This window comes from Carassius carassius, chromosome 16, assembly GCF_963082965.1.
Source record: "Carassius carassius chromosome 16, fCarCar2.1, whole genome shotgun sequence".
Taxonomy (NCBI): Eukaryota; Metazoa; Chordata; class Actinopteri; order Cypriniformes; family Cyprinidae; genus Carassius; species Carassius carassius.
The window spans coordinates 30,622,287-30,650,098 of record NC_081770.1 but is presented as its reverse complement, the minus strand read 5'-3'; the positions used below and the strand labels follow the sequence as shown (position 1 = coordinate 30,650,098).

Here is a 27,812-nt window from a genome sequence, read left to right as displayed (position 1 = left end):
GTGAGTTTACATCTTCCTTGTAAACCCCTTCGGGTTTCAAGCCCAATTTTGTGCCCTTTTTGTGGAAGTGCTTTTGTAAAATACAGGACAAATCCTTCATTTTAAAGTTGATGTGTGAAGAGTATCCAGTATGACAAATATTAAGACATCTAGTCATCGCCTATTACGGACATCAAATCAGTGCAGATATGTTTGTTGGGAACCATTTTGTTTCATCTCTTTCATGTTCTGGTTGACCTCTCTTTTTCTTTTTCCAGTTTATTGAGGCCTACCAGGGCATCGGATGTGTGGACTCCATGTGCTGTTTCTCAGAAGGGCAAAACGCCTGCTCACGGCTGGGCCGGCTGGTGGAGCGAATGATGGGCCGCTGCGACCCCGCACAGGCCACCAGGTGCGACCTCTCTCTCTCTAGCCTCTGCTGTAAACACATATCTTACAAGCTGGAGCACGACGAGTCCGCAGCCTGGACGAATGGGAGCCGCCAGCGCACTCAAAGCATTCCCTAATGATTACAATGTAGAATTTAAGACCGAAACGGGTGAATTCATTTGCCTTTAATGTAACAAAGAATAGCTAGAAGTTCGAGCGAGGTTCATCGCCTGGGATGCTCCAGGTATGTACGTATACAAGGAAACATAGAAAAGTTACTTTGAGTCTGCCCTTCCAACCCATTGTCTTTCGTCTTTCCTCATCTTTCGAGGTGCATCCTTCGTTGCTGGTGTTGCTTTTCGTGTCTTATCTCTGTGGCAGATAAATGTTCTCTGCTGAAGATCTAGTGCCTCCATACGAGTCCATAATCGCCAAAGCTGTCTCGTCATGCTCGTTGTCAGACATCACATCCAGTTAATAGCTAGGCTAATATTTGTGGCGCCAATTTATGCAAGTATTTGCACGCCGAATGTTGGACTATATGGCTTGGTCCATGGAACATCCTGTCATTACGTGTTCTGAGACGTTGCATCCCTGTTCAAGTGTTTGAATCTGCGTCGTAGTCTTGGCCTTGCGTGTGTGTCTCTCCGTGGAGGGGTTTGTGATGGCATGCCAACGTAATGCACTCCTAAGCCTCAGCTTTTCGCGTAATCGTTTTGACTGTCTGTATCCGCACTTTGGAAGCAGGGCAGTTCTGAAACTGCTCTGCAGTGGTGAGATTAGTACAAGGAGACCTGGTCTCACTAAATGTAAGATTCCTGTTCCAGTATAACGGCTAGAACACTGCCATCGAAGCGCAGGGTACTAGAGGAGACCTCTGCTCTGGCTGGCCAATGATCGGCTCATTTATCGCAAAGAAAAACTCAACAAGGGACCACATCGTGATTGCGTGAGACTAGTCTCCAAGAGGATTCTTGTTTTCATTGGTCTTTTTTGTTACGTTAAACTTGAAGCCTTATGGAAGTCGAAATAATCTGTGTAATTGCATGAAGGCAGCGTTTCATATTTAGTGTGTCAAGTGGTGGACGAATAACAAGAGAGTATGTGCCTCCTCCTAGAGTATTACTAGGCATTTTACTACGCTTTATCACTGTTCGTTTACCATTTTAGTGTGTCTCAAATGAAGCATCTAAATGATTATATGTTGTTGCATTTATCAGTGATCTGTACTGCTTATCTTCCATATGTCTTCAGATCAGTGGTTCTCAGCAGGTGGGTCATGGGCCAAAAATTAGTCACACATTTCTGTTTAAATGATGATAAAAATAAAAAAAATTACATTAAAATCAAGCATTTTATTAGTGTTTCTTTCACCTTTCTCTTTTTTTTTTTAAATCTACTTTGGGATGATTTTGGTACTTGGTTTACTGGGTCATCACGCTTGATGGGTCCTAAAACAAAAACCAGTTGAGAACCACTGCTTTAGATAATAAAGGAGATTGTTACTATTGTATAAGGCCAGTATGCCGCATAGACATATATTTAACTATATAAATGCAAATACGTGTTCTGATTTCAACTTTTTACCTCCTCAAGGTCTTAAAACGGTTGTCCTCATCTGCAAAACATGACAATAGTACATTTACATTTGCCCTTTACCAGTCCTTTCTATCCAAAGATAATCGTATTACTGTAGCTATCAATGTATTCTTTATCTTATATAGCATGGATCTATGTAAAATATGGCTGTGCTTCAGAGGGATTAGTCCATTGGATGAATACAATGCCCTCTGGTGTTCAAGAGTAGCAGGTCTGGCGTTTGAGGACTATAGCTTTGGAACGGCTCCAATCCTCAAGGGCTGCTTAATTACACTCTATTTACAAATATAATATACATTTTATAGTTAACCAATATATACCGTATTTTTCTACAAACAATAGATTTACGTCATGTATATTTACTTATCGCAAATTATCTTTTTCACATATAGGTACCGTACCCAACATATTCTGGCTAGGAAAAGGTTAATACTTTCATACGAATGAAGTCTATGTGAATGTCGAGGCTGTGGAAGGATGTTGTGTTTATATTTGTTTATTGTCTTATTACCATCCACATTAATCCATCTTGTACTAACATGCAACTCATCCATTTCTCCATTGGCTGTGACTCTGACTGTTGCTCGCTGATCTTGCACAAAAAGTTCATCAGTTAAAGAGAGATTTTTAAGAAGGGATCCACAGACAAATGAACACTTAGAAAAAAAAGTAAACTGGACTTTCAGGAATATTATGGAAGCATATGGGTAGCAATATTCAATTTGGAATGTAATATGCAAAATGACAATGCATTTCTGTATTTACATTTACATTTTCCAATGCATTTGTGCAACGTCTGGTGAAAAATAAAATAAAAATTACATAATTTTCATTTGCCATTTCATACACTAGTTTTAATGTCATATGAATTTTAATGCTTTATAAGTTGCAAAATTCAAATGAAAATTAAAAATATTACAAAAATGATGAGATGTGTAACATGTTCAAAAAAAACTATGGCAAAATTATCATTCAAAAGTTATTTTTCTTAATTGAAAATAAATACACTCACAGTTGAGACACTTACGATTGCATTTTCATTCAATGTCCCGCAATGGATGTAGCCAAATTCACTGTGCACATTGAAAATGCATTCCGAGCCGATTACGTCTCCGCCCCCTCCCGCCATGTCAATCACTGTGTGAACAAGGCAGCACATTGAATTTTGCTACATTCATTGCGGGACACTGAATGAAAATGCAATCAAGTGTCTTGACTGTGAGTGTTAATGCATTTAAGAAAAATAACATTTGAATGATAATTTTGCCACAGTTTTTCTTGAACATGTTACACATATCTAATCATTTTTGTAATACATTTTCATTTGAATTTTGCAACTTATAAAGCGTTAAAATTAGTATTCATTTTACATATTAAAACGTTGCACAAATGTATTGGTAAATGTAAATACAGAAATGCATTGTCATTTTACATATTGCATTGTCATTTTGCATATTACATTCCAAATTGAATATTGCTACCCATATGCTTCCATAGAATATATCCTAAGTGGGGGAAATTGAGTGGGGGATCGAGGTGTCCGCTTGAAGTTAGTTTTTATTTTTTAACTGTTATTCAATACTGTATGTTTGGCAAAATACAAATTATATGTTTCATGAAGGCCCATTAAAGGGATAGTTCAACCATAAAAGTAAACTGTTGTTAGTTATTCACCCTCGTAATTCATATCATTGTAAACCCAAAACCCTGTGTTTCATCTTCAAAACACAAATGAGAAAAACAAAAACTAATTGATTATCGCTCAGTAAATAAGCATGTTTAAGCTTATGATTACCATATTTGATATACTTGATGTGTCTCTTGGTCAGTTACTTTTTATGTAGTGTTCTTTTACTTTGGTGTAAAGGACTTTTGAAGGTAAAGAGTCAATTCTTTAATAAAACATATTTGTGTTTCAAAGATGAAAAGTCTTATGGGTTTGAAATGACATGAGGATGGAGAAATTAATGACAGAATTTTCATTTCTAGGTGAACTATCCCTTATTTTATAAAATAAAATAAGACTTAATGGTCAATAGTTTTTTTTTTCCATAAATTTACACTGTTTTGTCTGGAAAACAAATGTTCGCAATTAGTCTTTTACCTATTTGTCATGTTTCTTAATGGTTGATGATTGGAAATAGTCATAATACCAGTTTAAGATTTACCAAAGTTGTTTTACACAATCTATACTTAAAGAAATTATAATAATAATATAAATAGAGTAACAATTTATTACTTTTATAACCTGTTTCAATTGGGGGGAAAAATAGCTTGATGTATATCAAAATTATAGCACTAAAAACTGAAACATTGTGCATCCCTAGTATTCAGGTTGTGCATTGGTCATGAACATCCCTTTCTGCGCCTATATAGCTTTAAAATTGAAATTTCCAGACTGTCCACACTGTCCCCCTCACTGTTCCTACTTTCCTTGATCCTTCCAGATCTTGGAGCGACTCGGACACCTTCTTCTCCAATGACCAGAGCATCCTGACGGTCTCACCCATGGAGGTCTCTCATTGTTAATGCACCAGCCCAAAAAGAATCGGCTCATTGAGTCTGGAGATGGCTGCCCCATCCCATGCCCTTGTCCAGTCACCAGCCAGACTATTACACTTTAAATCTCTGAGTATCACATCATATGTGATCAGCAACCAGGGACAGGCCGTTGCTCCTACAAAAACCAAAGGATTTGTGTGTCTTGAGTTTCCGCTGCTAGTAAACCCACGGAACTGTCCGCAAATGGCCGCCGTCTTTCCTGAGGAAAACGAGGGGGTCTGTTTGAAGCCATAATTCCCTCTTTTAATTGCCTGATTTTCAAGGTATTAAATGTGAGCAGCGTGTAGCGCTAGCTCCCAAACCTGTAGCTTCCTACCCTAAGATGCCTACCTGTACACCCAGCATGAGTTGTGGTTCGTACAGACTATCATGATGCAGGAATGTCACAATGGAGTCCTTGATGGAAAACTATCATATCATCCTTGAACTCGATCACTTTATCCTCCATCAGTCATGTGCCTGCATATTATTTCTCGTTTCCTTTGTCTCGCACATGCTATGTTATCATCTCTAACCATTGTCACTGGTTAATTTAGCATTATTCTCGTGTTCCTCATTTTTTTGCTTGCGTTGCTAACCACTCATCAACGCTGTATGATTATTTTTTATTGATTTGTGTGTGTATGCGTGTGTGTATTTAATAACGTAGTAGGGCATAGCCGAAGGAAAAGGTATGAAGTTCATCCTACATGGGCCTTGGGTTATGTAAGGCCAGAGCATTGAGACAACCGTTTTAAACTTGCTTAGATCAACTATATAGAAGTTTATGACATCAGACTGCATGCTGCACTTTGGTCAATCTGTCTCAGTAACCCTGTAACAGAGGCCTAAGTCAACTGGACCTAAATGCTCCCGATTTGAGGAGTCTAGTCTTGAATTTGTCTTTATTTTTTGCTGCAAAGGCCATGAAGCCCCGGATCTCACAGGTATCGGCTGAAACCTGGTGCCGTGACCCGGGTGGCAGTTGGGAGTCAGATTTTGCTTATTTTAGTGGTACTTCTCTCTAGTCTTTATTTGTATATCACTTTTTTTCATGTCAATGTTCAAACCCGAAATGACTCCTGGCCGCTGATCATTACTATTTCAGATCTTGTGTTGAAATCCATTGGCAGAAGTGTTTTGCTATATAATGTATTTTCGGTGATTATATAGCAACGCAGTATGCCACTTGTTACTCAGAGACATTAGCAATAAGACTCAGTCTAGACTGGAAATACCTGATCTAGCTTTGATGTCAGTCATCCATGTTTGCGGTTTCATCTTTTTTGTGTAAACATATGTTCTTCTAACTGTACTCTCCTTAAAGTGAACATGTTTAATTGAAAGTTCTATTTACAGAATAAATACCTTTATAAAATCCAGTGTTTTATGATGATTGAATGTTCTGCATTTCAGGTTTTTTTTACAGGTTTACAATGCAGTAGACTTGCTTTTATAAAATGGTGTGTAAATATAAAATACTATTTCAGTGTTTCTATTTTCAGATTTCATGTTTGATTCAATGTTACTTGCCATTTACTTATTTACTTATAATTATTTTGTGAAATTAACTTTTTTCCCCAAAGTAAATCCCTTTCTCCAGTATAATTTTGAACTATATTAACCAGTGGCAGAAGTAATGGTGTGTGTTCAGCACTAATAGCCTCGTGGGCATTGCACCAACATATAACACCGTTGTGCTTTGAGTCCCAGATCGTGGGCCTTTCCCGATCACATCCCCGTCTCTCATCCACTTCACTTCCTGCCTCATATTCTGTCCTATCCTAATTAAAAAGCAAATATTTGCATCACATTATCATTCTAGATTAATTGCGGGATGTTTTTCACATCACTTGCATGAATAAAAACATTGCTTATGCTCTCCTCCATTTTCTGATACAAACTGGACTTGTGAATAAGCTCTTCTCTGATTGGCTTTTGCGACAACACATTATGCAAATTTCCTGTTTGATTTGAAATATTTCAACTTGTGCGGAAGACGTGATTGAGACAATAATTGCGTATTTGTGGTAATTACATTATTTTTGGTGTGCGCACACCAAAAGATTCAAGCTATATCACTGTGCTAAGCAGTTTTCCAAGTGGATTTTTATTTTCTTATTTAAGTGAGACTCTGCCAGCAAAATATTTTGCAACTACTCTTTAAACAGACTTGTACAGTCATCACAAAGTGATTAGTTTTCTTTGTATACTTCGGTAGTTTGGTTTTGTTGAAATGCAAATTTGTTTAATGGAAGAGTCGTTTCAGTCCACATTCATCCGGCGGTTAACCCCAAAAATCATCCAAGCATTTCATATGGTGGACATTCAGGAAAATGGGGCCAGCAAACCCATCTTTATCTTCCAAACAATGAAATCATGGTACAAAAAACCTCAGGGACTGAATGTTACAAGTGACCGCAAATACAAACTCTCAATATGGAAAAAAAAACTTTTACTCAGATAAACAAGAAAGTTTCTGACTATCATTTCAGAGGAAATATCATGAACTGCAAAACTAGAAGAATTTTAGGTTGTGCTTTTTTAAAATATTGTAGTGAGTAGTGACTTTCCAATCAATTTGTGATAGCAGTTTTAATCTGGCTTTGAACCATCTTACTGTTCTTATATATAATAAAACACTGCATATTAAGTACTTGCATGTACTTGGACAATATGACAACATAAGAACACTACCATGTCATTAAACCTGTGTCCAGAGTATATTAGGGTTGGGTATTTCCAACCAACCAACACTTGCCTATGATTTGGGATGCACCGGTCCAGTTCTTGCATACTTTAGGTACGGGACTTGAGCCTGAATTACCTGGAGATGCCAGGTGCATACACCTGCACACTTCCGGAGACTGGACATGACATAAATGCTGAAGAAAAAATGGAAAAACTAACTAGCTGGGTTTCTATAGCACTTCATTGGCTGAGCACCCCAGGTAGGTCACGCCTCCCTCCATCTGACCTCCAGTCTAACCAGAAAACATGATCCAGAGACATTCATGGCATGATTCTTGAACATAGTGTGAAATCTCTCAAAACAGATAATGCCACTTCAGCAAAATAAATAATACTGCATCTCCTCTGGGTGACATTTCTTCATGAGATTCTCTCATCAACTCCGCTGGCCTTGCGGTATAAAATCTATTTAAGGATTGTTATGCTGCTATCCTTCTTCACTATGATCAATCGCTGCTCATTGGTGCTCATATATCATGCAGATGAACTGTTTCTATTTCAAGAGAATGGTCTTGTAGTTTCAGATGTTGACGAATGACTGTTTGAGCCATCTGTTAATGAGCATATGCATTCATAATAATACTAATGCTAAAGTTTTAGTCAAAAGTCTGAACAAAGCAATTACAGGATGCTAATGACCCTGAAATTTACAAAATCTTATTTGTTTGAATATATTGCTAAAGCACTGAATAAATCTTGAATATGTAAAGGCAATTTAAAAGGTGATTTCATGCAACTTCTAATGAGATTTAAGGATATTGTGGAGGGACAATTTTCAAACTATTTCTTTTGCAAAATGAAGAAATGAGGCCTTCGGTACATGAACTTATTGATACTTGGCTCATTATCTGAAGCTTTTCTGCAGGGCTCACTTTAGTGCCATCTGGTGATCATGAAGATGAAGCACGTGTCCTGTGTTCAATTACAACAATCCCTATTCCTTGAATTTGAGAGCAATAAAAGTTCATTATAAAAGTACTTATTAAATAACTAAATTATATGTTCATGTTTAACAGAGAATAAACACATCCCAGAGGTGCAGTGTCAGGTTCCTGCAGTGCAAGACATTAAACTGTCTCCCGTTACTGGAAGCAAACGGAGAGAACATGTTTGCAACAGGAAACTTAGTTTAACATCTCACACAAGCTTCATGTGCCTAAACACACACTGTACCATCAATGAACACCAAAACCCAGCAGATTAAAGTTTGGACACACTTGAATTAGTTTCTCCTTATCTTAAAAACCTTCCCATTCCAGGATTCTGTCCTAATCCCCATTCTAATCCCCACTCAGTTTAAACGGCATTCTGGGGTCGTGAGGGACGAATGCATAGGACAGTGGTTCCCAGCCCTCGTACTGGAGGCACCCCAAAACTGCATGTTTTGCATGTCAAACACAGCTGATTCAAGCTCATTTAAAGAGACTTCAAGACCTGGAATTGGTGTGTCAGAGAAAGGAGACATGAAAAATGTGCAATGTTGGGGTGCCTCAAGGACCAGGGTTGGGAACCGTTTGTCTTGAGAATGGCCAGAGTATGGTGGGTAGGTTAGAAACTGCCATACTGAAACACCACTTCTGAACACGAGGTGGTGATTGAAGCAGGCCAAGGGTACTTCTCAATTTTTAGTTGTGCATCCTTGTTTCCTTTTCTTGCATCTTAGCTCCACCCGTTAGGATATGAGGGAAGGATGCAAGGAAAGAAAATGAGGACAGAGGAATCAAAGAAACTTATTTGTACATTGGAATATTCTGCTCTGTGTTTTTCTTGTACCCTGCAAAACTCTCCACAAATACCTGTGCTATTTCCTTGAAAATTGTGGTCTAATTGTCACCATTTGACAGGCTTTAACGCAATGTGAAAAGCCCAACTTAAGTCTTAGGGGCAACTTCATTCTTTATTGAAAGTAATTCCAAAATTTTATTTTATAAATAAGAATAGCATTTATCATCACAGAACAACCTTGGAGCTTGAGGCAAATCAGTTTGGGAAAGATGTTATGTCGTTATTCACATTGAAGAATTGTTTTGCTTCCAGAATCACACTACAGTTTTAGCCTGATAAATGTGTGGTATTAATTTTAGTTTAATTTTAATATTGAATGAGTATGAATGGCAGGACCATCAGTCCTAGAGTCTTCAAAATTAACTCTAAACCAGTGTAAATAATTAATGGCTTTAATCTACATAAATTGCACTTACTGTATGCTTAATGAAGATAAACTTGACTGTCTACCGTATTTTCGTGACTATAAGTCGCACTTTTTTTCATAGTTTGGCTGGTGCTGCGACTTATAGTCAGGTGCGACTTATCAAAATTAATTTGACATGAACCGAGAGAAATGAACCAAGAGAAAACATTACCGTCTACAGTCGTAAGAGGGCGCTCTATGCTGCTCAGTGCTCCTGTAGTCTACACTGAAGACATAGAGCGCCCTCTCGAGGCTGTAGACGGTAATGTTTTCTCTTGGTTCTAAATAAATGCGACTTATACACCAGTGACTTATATATGTTTTTTTCCTCGTCATGACGTATATTTGGAGTGATGCGACTTGTACTCAGGTGCGACTTATAGTCCAAAAAATACTGTACTTGGACCATTAGGAGCACATTTAAATTATTTTTTATTTCTTATGTACGTTTTACTTTATCACACTGAAAAACACTTTGAATTACCATTATGTAGTAGGACATGCACACTTATCTATAAACTTACTAAAGTTTCATACTTAATGTATAAGTCATTACCGGTTGGTGGGGTTTATACTCATGAATTTGGATTAAAAAAAAATAAAAATTAATGCACAGACTTCTTACAATTATAACATAGGTTGTGAACAGTGATTTAATATTGTAACAGTGAATAAATTCTTGTTACCTTATTGGTCAGAACACAAAGGTGGAGAAAAAAAACTTGTTTATTGCATAAAAAAAAACTTTAATGGTTAAGGTTAAAACGTTCACAGATTGTAAAGGTTTCCTTCAGTAGTAATACTAACAACAAGGCACCTTATCTACCACAAATAACATTACTGTATTAAGCAATGCTTCACAGGAGTTTTCTTTTACAGATATGGGACAGGCAACCACGAGTGTGTTTTGTTTAGTTTTTTTCTTGAAATGCACATACTTTATAGGAAGATGACAAGTCATTCCACAGTCATCCATCCGTTAATCTTCATCACCCCCAAAAAATGACCATGATTATCATTGTACAAAAGAACCAGCGGACCAGAACCACAAAAACACTAAGTTACTAGCGACTCAATTCCTCACAAACAAAGTTAAAGGTGAGAAGGTATCTGTGTCCATAAGAAAGTTTCTAGTTTACTTATTAAATCTCAAAAGATCCAAACTAATTTGTAGTGCTTCGCCAAGATGTTGGTGTACTGAGCAGCAATTTATCCAGGTGCAGGACTTCCAGTCATCTGTGTGTTTACTCTTCCCCAGCTCCTTCCTCTTGCTCCATCTCTACCAGAGCTGCGTGACGGTTAGCCTGCGAGCCCTCTTTGAAGAACACCTTCTTGATGACTCCTGCTTTTGGTGCACGGATTGTGTGCTGCCCAGAAAGAGAAGGACTCGATCACTAATTATATTGCCTATAAAGTGCACCTAATGAGAAAGTGACAGAGCCTCACCTCCATTTTCATGGCAATCATCACCATCAGAGGATCTCCTTTCTGGACCGAGTCTCCAGCCTTGACTAAGACCTAGAAACAAAGCAAAGCCAAGTTCTAGAAGTTGCTGTTTTGGTTCCATGTAGAATAGTTTGATTCGGGATGCATTGTTCTGGTCTCACACAACAGAAAGTACACAAACTGGGTTTCAACCACAGATGCCTTAAATACCTTTTCGATGGTGCCTGTCATGGGTGCAACAGCGCCACCCTGTGCACTGGAGCCACTAACGCCCGCCAGGAACTTGGGCACTGGTACATCCACCTGTGCATTTCCCTCCTAAACAAGAGCAAAAACAAAACACAAAAGATCATCAACAGTCTTGACTTAATGGTGAAGTGTAATGTCAGGATGAGAGAACCCCACCATAGAAAAGATGTGTACGGTGTTGTCCAGAATGACTAGTTTGGGTCGGGACAGCACTCCATCGACGGAGCACCACAGGTAGGTCACATCTCCTTCCCTCTGCAGCTCTCCTGATACATGAAACACCTGACTGCCAGTCTAACAGACACAAATGAAGACGTGGGAAAATTCATGTTTAGTACATAATGACACTTAACTTACTGTAAGACTAAAATACCAGTAGACAATTAACCAGTATTGGACTATGGTCTCTGTTGTGGTTACATGCTCACGTGATCTTGATGTGCTGCGTGGCCATGAAAACTTATAATTTCACACATTTTTATAGGCCTTGAACTGTTAAATACACACACACTAGTGTGTCAAAATGCCCATCTTTGCAAGTATGCTCGTAAACACAGTGAGTGATGTCTTGAGATAAAGCAAATGGCCGTAACAGTATATTGAATCCAGGCAGCTCTTAAAGTGATAGCAGTCCAATACTACCGCTGTCTGTAATTCATGTTTATCTAACAACAAAAGACCAAATCGGTCACTGCTCTTGAGTGAAATCACTTTTGTAACTTTAATAAGACTAAATAAATAGTTAATTTACACAGCAGTGTTTTTATACATCTGATTCATTTATAAAATGTATGTAGCATATCTTATTTATTTGTTCTACTATAGTTCAGTGAATTTTTATTTATTTATTGTTTTTATTTTTTTGCCTAGTATTAGTTTTTGTGATAGGACAAGAATTCTAATACATTTCTATAGTATAGCAATTTTTATATCATAAAGACCTTATTTAAAGCAAGTAACTATATATATAAATATATATATATATACACAATTTTCCAAACAGAATTTACCTCCATACTGTATGTCCCATCTGGATTGTAAGTAATAGATACTGCCACTTCTGCAAAATAAATATGTAGTACTTATTAAATAATATCAGTTAGAAATCAAAACATCATAATGGTGCTAAAAATGAGCTTTGTTTTCTTTAATTTACTACATGTGACCCTGGAGCACAAAACCAGTCCTAAGTTGCTGTGGTATATTTTTAGGAATAGCAAAAAAAAAAAGTTAGTCACAATTATAGATTTTTCTTTTATGCCAAAAATCATTAGGATATTACGTAAAGATCATTTTTCATGAATATATATTGTGAATTTCCTATAGTAAGTATATCAAAACTTAATTTTTGATTAGTAATATGCATTGCTAAGAATTAATTTGGACAAATTTAAAGGCGATTTTCAGTATTTAGATTTTTTTTTTTTTTGCGCCCTCAGATTCCAGATTTTCAGAATAATTTTATCTTGGCCAAATATTGTCCGATCCTAACAAACCATACATCAATGGAAAGCATATTTATTCAGCTTTCAGATGATTAATAAATCTTTATTTAGAAAAAATGACACTTAAGACATGTTTTGTGGTCAAGGGGCACATATTAGGAGACACTTCTTTGTGAGATTCCCTCATCTATACAGATCTTACTGTAAAGGATTCTATTTCAGGCTTGTTATGCTGAAATCCTCTATAATGATCAATGGCATCTCTTCAGTGCTCATATATAATGCAGACGTTTCTATTTCAAGAGAATGATCCGACAGTCTTGACAAGCAGAAGAATCAGGTGAGCCGTCCATTAATAAGCACACTGATCATTCATGCATTCATAATAATATTCATGCAAACTGACCCTCTGGAACTATTAGTCAAGAATCTGATCAAAGCTATTATTCCTATGATTTAATCATGATTAATCTGCAAGAGCTTGACCCCTGACGTCAACAAAATATGTGACTCTTAACTAAAGAAATCTGAAATAAGTAAAAGCAATTTTATAAAGTCGAAAAAGAAATCTCTAAATTGAAAGGCTGCAATATGCACAAATTATGCATGCATGTATGAAAATGTACATAATATTTATATAATATACCAACATTTTAACTTATCGGGTGTTGCTCTTCTTCTATAGTGATCATTCAGAGTCAAATCATGTTGACAGGAGTATATCAGTCACTTCTTCGGACTGTGTGTGTGTGTGTGTGTGTTTTATCAGAGCATGAAGGCTTACTGTCGTCCCCGAGCTGAAGTGTGAGGTTCCTGCACTGCAGGACATTGAATCGTCTCCCGTTACTGGAGGCAAACGGAGAGAACATGTCTGCAACGGGAAGCTTAGGTTAACATCGCAAACAAGCTTCATGTGCCTAAACACACACTGGACGATGCATTCTCACCACTGGTTTGGTTTCTGTACATCTCTGTGTGGTGTTTTTCGTGGAGCAGCAGACCCAGAGCGGCCTGACAGAGCAGTGCACCGGATGGGCTTCGAGCGGCGGGGAACAGATGATCATAGTGCTGCGGGATGAAGCTGGTGTGGACGTTCCCTGCCTCGAACTCCGGATGCCCCGAAAGACTGAGTAAGAAGTCGATATTGGTGTTGAGACCCACAATCTGTGAAATACACACATACAATGTTGATATCAAGAATATTGAAGGAAGACAGATTCTGATTCCAGTGCGATTGATAAAAAAGCTCCTTAAAAAAAAACTTTGCTTGCATTTGGTTTGCTTGGTTTGAAAGTGCTGCAATACTGACAAGGGACAACAGACCTATCCTCAGCAAAATTAACCGTAAATATTAGTATGTGTGCTTACGTTGTATTGTCGAAGGCAGTATCTGAGTCTTTTCAGAGCGGCGGAGCGATCTTCCCCCCAAACCACTAGTTTGGCGATCATTGGATCGTAATGAGCAGAAACTTCATCACCTTACATATGTTCAACAGACAAACAGCAGTTAGCAACCAATCACGTATAAATGCATTTATTTAGAGACACTGCATCAGTGTGTTCTCCACTACACACAATTGTTGATTGTATTGTCATAATTATTGTGTATTTTTCCTTCAGGCTTTTAAGTTGCAATGCCACAGTTGTTTTATGGTTTGATGTGATGTACATCCACGTGTTTTGCCGATTTTATCGGCCGATACAAGCCTGTCACAGATATATCTGCATCAGCATATGCCAAATTTTTTTAAGAGAAAGAAAAAGGAAGAAAGGGTGTGTAAAACTTTAGACTGTTTGTAAACTTTAGACTGGTGTGTAAACTTTAGACTGGTACTGTACTATAATATACGCAAAGAATATCGGCCGATATATCGGTATCTGACTGTTTTACTCCCTAATATCGGCATCAGTCCCCAAAACCAATATCGGTCGGGCTCTTAATAAGACCTAATGTGAATTTTAGTTTAATGTAAACTTCTAAGGGTGGATTTCACAAGACCACTCCAGAGACATAACCAGACCATATTTCAATTGAAAATGAAAAGAAAATGAATAACAGGACAAAAATAAACAAATATTTGAATAAAGATTTGATTAAGGTCATTGAGACACTCATACTACATATAGCTCTTTGAAACTGAATTAGCATAATACAAACACAGCAACAAAAATGGTTGTAATATTTTATCAAGAAGGGGAAAAAAATCTATGATTTAAACTGTAAAAAAGAACAAATGATCCGCGATCACATGGATCTGTAAAAACAACTTAAAACACTGTATTAGGCATGCAAGGCCAGAGACAATGATTGTATCATTTTCAAAAACTTGCACTTGGAAACCCATTTTCAAAGGTTTGTGTTTTTGTGTTTACTGTCATGTAAGTGAACGGCCAAATCACAGATATTACTTTTTGTTGTTGTTGAAAACCTCCTCAAACTGATAAAGCATAAGTCAGGTGATATTAAATGTAGAGTACCTTCTCGCACCCCCGTCTCTATGCGTGTGCACTGATCCCCCTGCGGCGTGGACAGGTGTAGCAGCGGCCCCGCTCCGGGAAGGAAGTTGTTATTGGGGTCTTCAGCGTATATCCTGGCCTCAAAAGAATGACCGTGCAACATGATCTGCTCCTGAGAGAGGGGCAGCTTCTCCCCCGCAGCCACCTGAAGAACAAAGATTAAAAAACAGAATAAAACTGATGAAGTGTGAAGAAAGGTCTGATTGTGACCCCATTGTGGACGAATCTGGGAGATAAGTGAATATTTCCAGTAGTGTCTTACGCGCAGTTGCCACTCAACCAGGTCTGTTCCCGTGATCATCTCTGAGACGGGATGCTCCACCTGCAGACGCGTGTTCATCTCCATGAAGTAGAAATTGTGCTGCGCGTCCATGATGAACTCCACAGTACCTGTTCGAAAACAATCATTCAGTCAGAAATCTGATCATCATCGATGCTAAAAATGGTTAATCTGCTTTTGTGGAAACCGAGAAATTTTTTTCAGGACTTTTTTTGATGACAAGGAAGACGAAAAGAACGGCATTTATCTGAAACTGAAATCTTTTGTAACATTACGAATGTTTCTTTTGATTAGTTTATTGGGTCTTTGCTTTGCTTCACCTGCTCCTACATAGTTGACTGCTTTAGCTGCTCGCACCGCTGCCTCTCCGAGTTTCCTCCTGACCTCAGGACTGATGCCCGGCTGTGGTCACACACACACACAAATCAAGCCAGGTGGGTTTCAGTAACACTAGCATATATCACAGACTTCACCATATTTACCCCTGGAGCCTCCTCGATGATCTTCTGGTGTCGTCTCTGTACACTACAGTCTCTCTCGAACAGATACACTGCATCGCTGTACTGGTCACCAAACACCTGCACCTCAACGTGTCTGATGCAACAACAAACAACAAAGCAACTGACCCTGGAGCACAAAACCAGTCGCTGGGGTACACTTGTAGCAAAAGCCAACAAATACATAGCATGGGTCAAAATTATATATTTTTCTTTTGTGCCAAAAATCATTAGGATATAATGTAAAGACAATTTTCCATGAAGATATTTTGTAAATCTCCTACCGTAAATATATAAAAACTTAATTTTTGATTAGTAATATGCATTGCTATGAACTTCATTTGGGCAACTTTAAAGACATTTTTTTCAATATTTTTTTTTTTGCACCCTCAGATTCCAGATTTTCAAATAGTTGCATCTCTGCCAAATACTGTCCAATCCTAACAAACCATACATCAATGGAGAGCTAATTTATTAATCAGCTTTCAGATGATGCATAAACCTCTTTTTCTTTTTTTAAATTGACCCTTATGACTGGTTTTCTGGTCACATATATGAGTGTCCTGAGGCTGATCAACCAAACAGACCTGGGGTTCTCCACAAACTTCTCGATCAGCATCACGTCGTCGTTGAATGACTTGCGTGCTTCTCTGCGAGCCGACTCCAGTTGCTCGTGAAACTCTGCTTCTGAGAGTGCGATGCGCATTCCCTGCAAATAAAGCGTTGCGATTTCAAGTCTGCGTATTATTACAGAATGGTTTAGTGCAAACACAACCCACCTTCCCTCCGCCGCCGCGGACGGCTTTGATCATCACGGGGTAACCGATCCTTGCGGCCTCGCTTTGAAGTTTGCCATCTGATTGGTCCTCGCCATGGTAACCCTCAATGATGGGCACGCCAGCAGCTGACATGATGTGTTTAGATGTGCTGAAGCAAAAACAAAGACGGACGGAAACTTAGAAACTAGAAAGGAAAGTTCAGTTTAATGTTGGCTAGATAAAGCTTTGCCTGAAATTTGAAAACTACACTATACAAACAATAAGGCATTGCTAGGTAATAATTATACTTTTTTAAAGAGTACTTATCATGGAAATAACATACTTTAAACTAATATACTGAATGTTTTAGGACAATTTGAAATTTAATGAAAATTTATCATAGTTAATATTAAATGCAATTAGTTAAATGCAACTATATTTTATGTAATATCATAATTCTGTTGTGTTTTTCAATACTGTACTTTAAATATACTGATAAATATTCAAATATATTTTAGTTTACCATAAATGTAATTAACATTGAAACTCCCATGTACTTAAATATACTGTGTAAAAATAGCAGTGCAGAGAGAGCAGCGGTCGCGCTGCGGGTTCCCGGTTTGTGTCCGTTCTCAGACTGTTCTGTGTATTTAAACTGTAGAAAAGGTTGTTCCGAGTCGAAACTACGATACAAAAAACTACATCAGTATATCATCATAAACACAGCCGTTTTTGTCTTACGTGAACATAAACAGATGAGAAAGAAAACACACATAGACAACAGCCTAATAAATGCGCTGCCTGTCATTAAAGGCAGGGTAGGTAATAAATGTATAAACAACTTTCTTCCAAATTTGTTTAAACTTTCTATATATATCAATGCATAATTAAAATGTAAGTACTCTGATAAAAAGATTATAAAAATCGAGTGACTCTAGACCGTTTAATCTGTATTAAACACAGCTCATTATTTCCATTTCGGGACGAAACATAGGATTGGCTTAGGCGACTGTCACTCTCTCGCAACCATGGCAACCACCCTTTTGCCACACATGACCTGCCCACTTGTGCTCGCACGTTTGATTTGAGGAATTCAAGAGGCACGGATCCTAGGAATACCAAAACAATGGCAGAGAAACAGCAAGCAAAATTCACAGTACCAGCCTATGCAGTTAGTGAAGGCAAACCAGGCAAAAAAAGGAAGACAGTAACAGTACAAGAAAAGGCAATGAACAAAAAGTCTTTGGATAAACAAAGAAATAAAACGTGAGTTAATATCGGCGTGGCTTTCCAGCGATGGCGAGAACTGAGGGAACTCAAGGGGCTGAAAAGTGACTCCTTGATGGCTTTATTTCAGCTGGACAGGTAAATCTTACTTACATTTTAATTATGTATTGATATATAAATAAAGTTTAAACATACGTTTTTTTATACATTTTTTTACCTACCCTGCCTTTAATGTTAATCAAAGAACAAAAGAAAATCATTCACTGATCTTGACTGAATATATTTAATAACTTTACTTTTTTTAGAAAAACTTTATAAAATAGAAACTTTACTATTTTATTTATAAAAAGAAAACTATGCAGTGTTTTTAAAGTTTTAACTAAAGTTTCTGTACCTGAAATTTAGTTTAATTGTATTTATTTATGATATTGCTAATTGATTTGTTTGTTCCTTTCTTATTACTGACCTATCTTATTACTTGTCTTTAACACTTTAATATTTGAAATTTATATAAATCTAGTTGTTTTTGCTGTTTTTTTTTTATCACAGGCAAAATTCCTCTTGCAGTGTTTTGTAGACTGCTTATTTTTGCTCATGTTATTCAGCTGCAACAGAATGCTTTGTAAAAATGTTTGACATCTAAATGTTTGACTTAATTTTTTTTATATTGGATTTTTTATCTTATTGGAATCGAAACTAGGAATCGATAAGAATCGGAATCGATAAAATTCAAATGATACCCAACCCTAGTAAGAAATGTTGAGAACATAGATAAAATAACTGCTGATAGTCAATCATATTTACAGTACAAACATTGTCAGTGAACTATGAGGGCAAAAAAAACTAAACGGAAACAAAATAATTGTTCATTAATCGCAATCGAGGTAAAATATTCAATTAATCAAGGTTTTGATTTTAGGCCATAATCGTCCAGCCCTACCGACACCAATACTTTTATTTTTGGTAATTGCCAATACATAGTACCGATACCTTTATTTTTGGTAATTGCCGATACAGAGTACCGATACTTTATTTTTGGTACTTGCCGATACATTGTACCGATACCGATACTTTTATTTTTGGTAATTGCCTATAAAGAATGCCGATGCCGATACTTTTATTTTTGGTAATTGCCTATACAGAGTACCCATACCGATATTTTTCTTTTTGATAATTGCCGATACAGAGTACCCATACCAATATTTTTGTTTCTTTTTGTACATTTTTTTAATATTGGGTACAGAAACCAAAACAGTATGTATAAGGTTAGCTGGTTAACTTTTTTTTGGTTAACTATTTATTAAACAGATACAGCCAAACCAACATTTATTCAGACAAAGTCAACATTTCACATTATCACAGTTTATTCACTATAGTTTAAACAATGGTAATAAAATATGACAAGAACTCAAGAGTTAAACTGTGTGGGAACAAATTCATCTTTATAATGTTAGATAACTTTGATAGAAAGGTGTGTAATGGATTGCAATCAACCAAAAATTATTCAGACTGCTGTTAGTGTGACAGTATTTACACAACTATCAATACTTAGTCAGGCAACCCTTAGCCTTAATGACTGTCTGTAGTCTCCTGGGCATGCTCTTGGTCATCCAGCTTCATGCAAACATGAACTAAAAATTTTTCCTCAGACTTGGTCTGAATAATTTTTGGTCCCAAAATTTTATCAGTTTTACTGGTAGTCCGCTATTTGAAGAGTTTTTGGGTGTAATTTGTCACAGTTTACTTTATTTTGCGATCCACATTTAAGTAAATTAACTATAGTGTCCTGCACCCACTAGTAAAAAAAAATACAAAAAACAAAAAATTATATATATATATATATATATATATATATATATATATATATATATATATATATATATATATATATATATATATATATAAAATTATTATATCTGGTCTCTGAATAAATTTTGTTTTTTGGTATAGGCGTTTGGTATTGAGTTCAATTCAAGTTTATTTGTATAGCGCTTTTTACAATACAAATCATTATCGGGGATTATCGGGTATCGGGACATTTTAACGATTACGAGTACAGGAGTTAAGTATCAGGCCCGATACCGATATCAGTATCGGTGTATCCCTAACTACAGTCAAATAACTACATTTTTTTTTTATTACTGTACCTTTTGATTCCCATGTCCCGGATGGCTGACGACGGCGGGCCGATGAAGATGATGCCCTCTTGTTTGCACAGTTCAGCAAACTCTGTATTTTCCGACAGGAATCCATATCCAGGATGGACCGCCTGACCAAAACAGAAGATTTAAAAATTATAATAAATCAAACTCCCTAATTCAGTTATAAATCATACATCTTAACACTAGCACACCTGAGCAGAGGATTTCTTGGCGACATCCAGGATCCTGTCCATGCGCAGGTAACTCTGCTGAGACGCTGCTGGCCCGATATGATACGCCTCATCCGCCTGCCATTACACACCCAGTTATACAACTATACTATCGGTCTATGATCAGAATATGAATGTGCATGTATTTGTTAGGGTTTTCTCTCACCATGGCCACATGCATGGCGTGTCTGTCTGCGTCGCTGTACACCGCAACCGAGCGAACGCCCATCTTCTTGGCCGTCCGCATCACCCGGCATGCTATCTCTCCTCTGTTAGCAATGAGCACTTTCTCAATCCTCCCTGTACACAGAGAAACAGCACCTATAGGGGTAGCATTATGGATTATAATAACAGCAAGCATTAGGTAGAAACAGCTCTTACCCACAGATGCATGTCTGATGGATCCTCTGGTCCAGATCAGCGTCCTGCAGACAAGAGAGCAAGTGTTTAGTAAACAGTCTGAATGGAGTCAAGGGCACATTCCTCTGCAGAGGTGACCTCCTCGTTTCATGTAAAACCACAAAGCGTGCCAAGAACTCAAAGATGCTCAATAACAAAGTGTCCATGCAAAACACGTATGCAAATAAATGAATTATGCACACCAAATATACATTCATGAACAACAACAACATGTTGCACGCTAAAACATGACTTCACGTCAGCATTCAGAGATATCCGCGCGATGGAACTTGTATCTCTAAATGCATTGGTTTAGAAGAGAAATATGACACTTGAAGCTAAGTTTGAATGTCATTTCTGACAGCTCGACTGGTTTTATTGCTAGCTGTTCTGATTTACAGCCCCATGTGTGATGAATACTATACTGTTTCTTTGTGTTTTATGATAAAGTAGTTTGTAACTTACAGCAGGTGTCTGTATATAGCTCTGTTGAGTTGAGTTTTTAGAAACACCGCAGCCATGATCGCTCTGTTAGCATGTGTAAGTGTAACTAACACGACTCTGCCTTAAAACAGCGCGATGATTTCAAACACTTCATGGGATTCACAACTTCTCTCTCGTAGACCTGATTGAATACTTCCAGATATTTATACGGGGATGAATTATTCCGTGCAAAAGGTCATTAAAACGACGTCAGTGATGCTACGTGTAGCCGATGGAAAAGCGAACGCGTTAGGTATGTCCTCATCCACTTACCGTACTTACAGGAGCCAATCAGAAATGAGAGCTTGTAGGCGGGGTCTGACGTGTGTGTGGAAGGGTTTTGGGAAATGGAGTACAGTGAGATAAAAAAATATGCCAGCGCATTCCCATCAGTTATACCATATAACTTTTGACCATATAACGATTAGAAATAAACAGCTTACCTCTTTCTTCACATTGGAGCTACTTTTCTCTGTTTATGAATATGACGTGACACTCACGGGCTAGTGACGTGTGTATGTAATTTCCCGCGAAATCCGTCCTGACAGAATTAATAAGGTTCCGTTCAAAATCGCTTCCTCTCTGGGTAAGTAAGTACTTCTTTTAAATGAGTTATTATTTACTGACCGTTAATGCATATTTCATATAGCATAAATGTAAGTAATATAAATGTTGCTCTTGTCTTGAAAGTGTCATTTGGATGTGCACTTCAGAATCTCACAGAAAAGCATGTAATCCGGGTAATTATGTACTTTTTTGTTAAAAAATAATAATAATAATTGAGAACATTTCTCAAGTTAAATTTAGTTTAAAAGTTTTTATTGTTATTTTATTATTATTAAGATTATTTTCAGACACAAGATTTAAAATCTTACCTGTGAAAAAGCCAAATGCAAAGTAGTGGGGCATGTTGTCACACTTTATGGGATGTGCTGTCAAAATAGGAACTTGATGTTGACTGATTTGTGAAGAATACCATGACTAGAATATGAAATACTATCTAAAGGACAAAAAAAAGTAATCCATAATATCTGTATTTAAAATGTAATATTAGCTATTTAAACATTTTAAGCAACAGTTTAAATATGAAAAATATGAAACGGCACAATTATAAAAGTTCACATTCAGAAATGTACACCTTTTTATTTTTTGGACAACATTAGAATTAACCTCTGATTCCCCTCAATCATCAGTTGTCTAATTATAGGCTTAATTTACTTTTAACAAGGCTTGTTCTTAATAATAATAGTCTAAACATTCATCCTCCCATTCACTCAGTTCATCCTTCGGTTGTTGGAGCTTCATAATCATGATGTAACACTGGCACTTAGTGTAAGTCCTTAAACTAATTCTAACCCAATGACATTCATAGTCACATGTAAAACCTGCACTTAACTTGAATGTACATACCTAGTCATGACCCAAAACCTTCAGAATGACATCTGAATGACCACATAGTCTATAAAAATCACATTCCCAGCAGTATTTCATGTCAATCGCATTTTAATTGTTTACTGAGATCATTTAAAACTGGAGAGCAGTATCCACACAATGTAAAACACATAATTAAATCTCGTGATTCATCTTCACATCACACATCTAGAGTCTCAGAGTTGTTCGTAGCCTCGGTTGCGGCGTTCTCTGACGAGCACAAACGTCAGAATGGCGATGAGGCAAATTGCTGCAGCTACAGCACCCAGAATAATGGGGATCATGCGCTTGTTGTAATCCTCCCAACACTCAACCTCTGAAATCAAGGCATGACAAATCCTGTTATTCTTGGGCAAACAGGTTAACAGAACATAGATGTGTTTGACTTTATATATGCATAGTATATAAAAACAGCATCTCTACGGTCTACGATGTGAAATGTATGTACCTTTTCCAAACGCTCCATTAGCTAGACCAAAGGCTTGAATCTGCAGTGGCACCAGTTTGACTCTCAAGAAGCTTGCCAGTATCAAAGTTGTCTTAGACTTGCATTGGAAGCTTAGACCATTTTTTGCTTTGAATAACTTATCGTTACTTACAACTCCTACATAGGTTTTATCTGTGGATTAGATGAATAGAATGTAAAATGCATTCTCTTAACCCAGTTTATTGTTCATTGACTACTATACAGCAAGTTTACCATTTGCGGGTTTATCTCCCCCAAAAACTCTTCATGCATTGTGTTTATGCATTTTGGCCAATTATTTAAACGACCACACAGTTTTAAGGGCCTGAAAACCCAAACCTTTCAAAACTATGGAAGGCCAACGGGGCCAAAAGTCTTTAAACAGAACATGTGAATTTGACCATGACAGCACGCATTGTTTGTCCACATAAATGCTGCATTTTGAATGTGTTTCTTTTGTATGTGTAAATGTACTGTTTTACTGTTTAGACAACATATTTGAAATTGCCTTTCAAATGTGTAATGTGTAATACTCTATTAAAGGAGACCGACCTCTAGATTTACCCACGTATTAATCCTGTCTTTAGTTTATTACAGCATTGCTTTTCTGATATCTACTGTGCTGGAGTAAATTAATTAATCTAAATTAAGACTGACTTCACACACAATGTACCAATGCACTATCCTCATGAACAAATATATACTCTCAACCCAACTTTGGGTCAAATATGGACTAACCCAACTTTTGAGTTAAAAATGTAATGTAAAAATTTTACCCAAAAGCTGGGTTAGTCCATATTTGACCCAAATTTGGTTGAAACAATCCCACATTTTTTAAAAATGTAATATCTGATGTTTGCATTCATGTATACCAGGGTACCATTATGACACCCGTTGTCTCAAATACAGTAATTTTATCGTCTGCTGTGTTGTTGTTGTCACATTAACACGCACAAACAGTGTGTTTTTGCAGGTAAAATTTCACCCGTTCCCTTTAAAGACTTTTGGCTCCATGTGCCTTCCACATGATATGGAAGGCACATGATATCATTATGATATCATTATGATGTCATTATGTTCTCTGTGTAAACTGTAAAAGTGTGAATTTGTGAAAACGGTAACATTGAGCACATGTGCATATTTCAACTTAGCAAGGACAGTCTGGTGCTTCTGACTAACAGTCTGTAAGTCTGTTTTCATATGTAAAGGATTGGCCACTGATGATTCAAATACAAGTTTCGAGCAGTGTAGAGTAGAGCTTGTTGTTTGTCATTTCTCCAATCACAAATTCAGACTTGATTTTATATTTATGGGGTGTGATAAGCAATATAACGTGTAAAAAGGGAGTATAAGTCATTACAATCAGTAATTATGTCCCCACTGGATGCTTCAAATGTCTTGTTTGTAATAGGTTTTATTGGTTTTGTCTCGCCACTCCTGGGAGATGACATCACAGTATGGTCAGGGGCGAGACATGTCCGTCAGCCAATCACAAAGCACTGGATAGCTGGCCAATCAGAGCACACCTCACTTTTCAGAACGATGACTTTGTAAAAAATAACGCGTTTCAGAAAGCAGTGCATAGAGGAGAATCAATAATGTACAGTATATGGAAAATAATGTGTTTTTTAGCAACGCCATCTGACCCTTTAAAACTGACACTGTCTATGATCTCATCAGCAATAATGTTGAGAAAAAAATAAAAACTCATAAATTTAATTGTCTGTATACGTTTGGATACTTAAAGCATTCTCAAATACTGAAATAACTTTTTGTTTATCACTTGTAACTGTCTTTTCCATCCCCCTTAATTACTTTATATTTGTTTGTATGTTATGAAGCTTTAGCCTATTTATTTTTTTAGGTTCTTAACAATTGTTTTGATTTATTATTAATTTGTATTTATTTGTAAAAATAGCCTGCTTATATAATTTCATAAAAATGCACAAAATACATTTTATATGATCATGATGCATTGTGAAATTGAATCGTTGACATCTTAATTGTAATTGAATCAAATTGTGAAACTATTAACGGTTTACAGTCCTAACGTAGATTGCACATGTGCAATGACTTGGTTTTGCACTAATCAATTGTTCCAGAAGGTGGCAACTTTGACTGTTGTTTCACAGTAGAAAAATGAAACTAAATAGATAGAACAAAAACAACATGAATTTAAATGCTTGCCAAAATACACAGAGACAGAAAACATTGTAAAAAAAAAAAAAGGATAAAAATTGGTTGAGTTTTACAAGATGAAGGAATTTGATGGAAATGTTTGCATCGTAATCAAGATGAGTTTCTTCTCGACAGGTATAGTATGCGAAATTCAGATTTTTGCCAATTGTTATCTCTTAACTCTCAAACCCCAGATAAAATATGAACATATATTTTTTATGATAAGAATAATCCTGATGAAAAGTGCGTGATAACGTTTTTTGTAAAGGTTGTGGTGTAATTTATACTTACTCTGGCAATTTTTACAAGGTGGGACAGGTTTCAGAAGACCTTTGACGTTGCTCACATAGGAGAGATCACCTTCCTGCAAGTGTGGGGAAATATTGCATTGCATGTAGATTAAGGCTGCTTGTTTTGCACGTTTATCCTCAAAGATAAAACTTATCATTGAGATAAAAGCTACTGTAGGTACCTTGATGAAAGTGAACTCCAGATGTCCACCGTCAAACTCCAGTGAGAAAACAGACTTTTGGCTCCCACAGAATCCTGTGACTCGTGTAAGGCTGGGATTCACATTGAAATAATACTTCTTCTGCAATACAAGTGTGGGATACAGTGTGATTACGGCATCAGCATCATGTTGGTATGAAAAAATTAACAATATAAAAAAAAAAACATGAGCTGAAGTTCAAGACACTCAAATTTGGTGTGACTGCACAAAAAAGGCATAAAAGAATATAATTAAGTGCAAACTTAATCTAATGTTTTCAGATATTAACATCCATTGCAATTAAGTGAAAATCTATTATAGTTTACATTTATGTTATATTAGTTTAGCTGAACATTTAAGTGTTTTTGTCTTATCCTCTTAATTAGGACTTAAGCACATTTTAAGTAACATACTTAAAATAGTCATTTCTATTGACACATGTTTTAAATGCATTTTAAATATGCGCATATTTTAACTTTAAATGTCTTAACTTTAAATACGTTGATTAAGATAATACATGTAGTTGATGATTAAACATGTATTTTAGTATGTTAAAAAAATAACTTTGTATAGCATTCAAAATGCATTTTAGCGCACTTTTTAAAAGTATGTGTTCTGAATAAGTGATGAAAGCATACTTAAATTACGCTCAAGTGGCTTTTTATTCCATTAATATTACACGTTTTGCAAGTAGTGTTTTTAAAATAAACTTAAGATTTGAGGTTTACTACAAATGCACATTCAATACAAATAAGAGTACTTATTTCTTACATGGGATTACAGTTCACTTTATAGTTTATCTTAATTATGGACTATTCCATTCCGCCATCAAACAATGTAAGATATTAGAAAGATGCTGACCCAGTGTAAAACTGCTGTGCCCATACAAGTTCTGCACATTTTTTCTGTCAGTGCAGTGAGCCGTTGACAATGTTGGTGGTAAACCAAGTGAGTTCTCACCCCTTTCTAGAATATGCTGAGGAGCTGAACAAAAATGCTGATAAAATAACAAGCTTACTTTGTTCTCTCGCACCACAAACTCCACTCCCATATTAGCCAGCACACACACTTTGCCCTGAGGGTTCCTCAAGGTGTACAGAAACTTAGGCGGGGGGCTTTCTTTGGGCTGGAGAACGGGTCTCTGGGACAGATACGTAATGGGAGGATCACTGTTGATGATGGCAGGAACTTCATCCGCTGTAGCTGAAAGTTGAAGAGGGTTTGAGGCTAGAGAGCTTCCTGTTAACAACGGGGGGCTTTAAAACCATTACATGAAGTGTTAACCAACACAGCGCTACCAAAACCAATTATGGATGCTGTTAAACTGACTCATTTTTGCTTTATTCTTGATTCTCGGAAATGACGCTATAACTTACTAGAACTTTCTAGTTATAAATATATTCAGGCATTTATTTTTCCAAATATAAATCACCATCATTTATAAGAATATATGCAAATCGTGTAGGATTATTAACCATTAAAATCACTATTTCACTTAATATGAAAGGCAGATCAACTCACCTAGCCAATGCATGGAAGACATCAGAAGAAGCAAAGCGGCGTAGTAACTTGCATGAGTCATTTTGAGAAAGTGGCTTTTGTGTTTCAGGCCAGTTGCTCTTATGGTATCAGCTCTGAAGCCACAGTAAAATAATGCACATGTGGCTGTGAAGGAAGACACTTATGCTCTGATGCTGTCAGCAATTGTCTGACATCAGGAAGCTTCTTTAGCCAAGCCCACATTTAGTAAACCCAGTAATGATATGAGTGAAAACGCTATATTAGTGTAAAACATATATTCCATATCAAGAGTTTTAGTTCTAACCGAGCTAGACATCTCTTTGATTACAAAGTAGTGGCACAGTGGTAGAGTTGGTGCCAGTTATAGGTTCTTGCCCAAATTCAGTGTCGCCAACAGGTTAGTTGTCACTAATATTTGCCATACTTTTTTATTGGAGAAAAAAATCCATTCAGTGCCTCAAAGGGTTCAATGACACAGCAACTTGAATTGCCAATAACCTGAATAAATTCCATTTTGTAGGAACTTTTTCGAATATTCCACATTCATCACAACTAACAACTCTGTTCACTGTTTAATCATGTGTATCTGTTTTGAAAACAAAA

At 36.8% G+C, this 27,812-nt stretch overlaps 3 protein-coding genes across 3 annotated transcripts in view; 1 reads left to right on the top strand and 2 right to left on the bottom strand.

The window, feature by feature from the left end:
* atp11b (ATPase phospholipid transporting 11B) overlaps positions 1 to 5,887 on the top strand; it is a 54,311-nt gene extending 48,424 nt beyond the window's left edge. Inside the window, exons 29-30 of the mRNA XM_059569829.1 lie at positions 258 to 391; positions 4,416 to 5,887. Coding sequence (XP_059425812.1) covers positions 258 to 391; positions 4,416 to 4,497 — 216 coding nt within the window. The 3' untranslated portion in view covers positions 4,498 to 5,887. The remainder of the gene's footprint in view (positions 1 to 257; positions 392 to 4,415) is intronic.
* Positions 1 to 21,386, bottom strand: part of mccc1 (methylcrotonyl-CoA carboxylase subunit) — a 170,170-nt gene extending 148,784 nt beyond the window's left edge. Inside the window, exons 1-19 of the mRNA XM_059569830.1 lie at positions 21,106 to 21,386; positions 20,623 to 20,666; positions 20,408 to 20,541; positions 20,224 to 20,319; positions 20,018 to 20,139; positions 16,665 to 16,812; positions 16,473 to 16,594; positions 15,871 to 15,982; positions 15,709 to 15,790; positions 15,371 to 15,498; positions 15,070 to 15,253; positions 13,960 to 14,069; positions 13,539 to 13,755; positions 13,376 to 13,462; positions 12,157 to 12,206; positions 11,303 to 11,440; positions 11,108 to 11,215; positions 10,898 to 10,969; positions 10,694 to 10,818 (exon numbers count right to left, since the gene is read on the bottom strand). Of these exons, the coding sequence (XP_059425813.1) occupies positions 10,696 to 10,818; positions 10,898 to 10,969; positions 11,108 to 11,215; positions 11,303 to 11,440; positions 12,157 to 12,206; positions 13,376 to 13,462; positions 13,539 to 13,755; positions 13,960 to 14,069; positions 15,070 to 15,253; positions 15,371 to 15,498; positions 15,709 to 15,790; positions 15,871 to 15,982; positions 16,473 to 16,594; positions 16,665 to 16,812; positions 20,018 to 20,139; positions 20,224 to 20,319; positions 20,408 to 20,541; positions 20,623 to 20,666; positions 21,106 to 21,161 (2,133 nt within the window). The 5' untranslated portion in view covers positions 21,162 to 21,386 and the 3' untranslated portion in view covers positions 10,694 to 10,695. The remainder of the gene's footprint in view (positions 1 to 10,693; positions 10,819 to 10,897; positions 10,970 to 11,107; positions 11,216 to 11,302; positions 11,441 to 12,156; positions 12,207 to 13,375; positions 13,463 to 13,538; positions 13,756 to 13,959; positions 14,070 to 15,069; positions 15,254 to 15,370; positions 15,499 to 15,708; positions 15,791 to 15,870; positions 15,983 to 16,472; positions 16,595 to 16,664; positions 16,813 to 20,017; positions 20,140 to 20,223; positions 20,320 to 20,407; positions 20,542 to 20,622; positions 20,667 to 21,105) is intronic.
* A 1,222-nt stretch (positions 21,387 to 22,608) lies between these two features.
* On the bottom strand, positions 22,609 to 27,354 carry lamp3 (lysosomal associated membrane protein 3). Its single transcript, XM_059569832.1, has 6 exons — positions 27,210 to 27,354; positions 26,707 to 26,927; positions 25,671 to 25,790; positions 25,490 to 25,562; positions 23,003 to 23,173; positions 22,609 to 22,870 (listed from the first exon to the last, which is right to left on the bottom strand). Exons 1-6 carry the CDS (start codon positions 27,268 to 27,270, stop codon positions 22,731 to 22,733), a joined length of 786 nt encoding a protein of 261 aa, XP_059425815.1. The 5' UTR covers positions 27,271 to 27,354; the 3' UTR covers positions 22,609 to 22,730.
* Positions 27,355 to 27,812: the final 458 nt, after the last annotated feature.

Coding starts and splice junctions, on each gene's coding strand:
- lamp3 (XM_059569832.1), bottom strand. CDS start 27,270: ATGACTCATGCAAGTTACTACGCCGCTTTGCTTCTTCTGATGTCTTCC. Junction 26,928..27,209: donor GTCTTCCATGCATTGGCTAG/GTGAGTTGATCT, acceptor CGTTGTTAACAG/GAAGCTCTCTAGCCTCAAAC. Junction 22,871..23,002: donor TAATGGAGCGTTTGGAAAAG/GTACATACATTT, acceptor CCTTGATTTCAG/AGGTTGAGTGTTGGGAGGAT.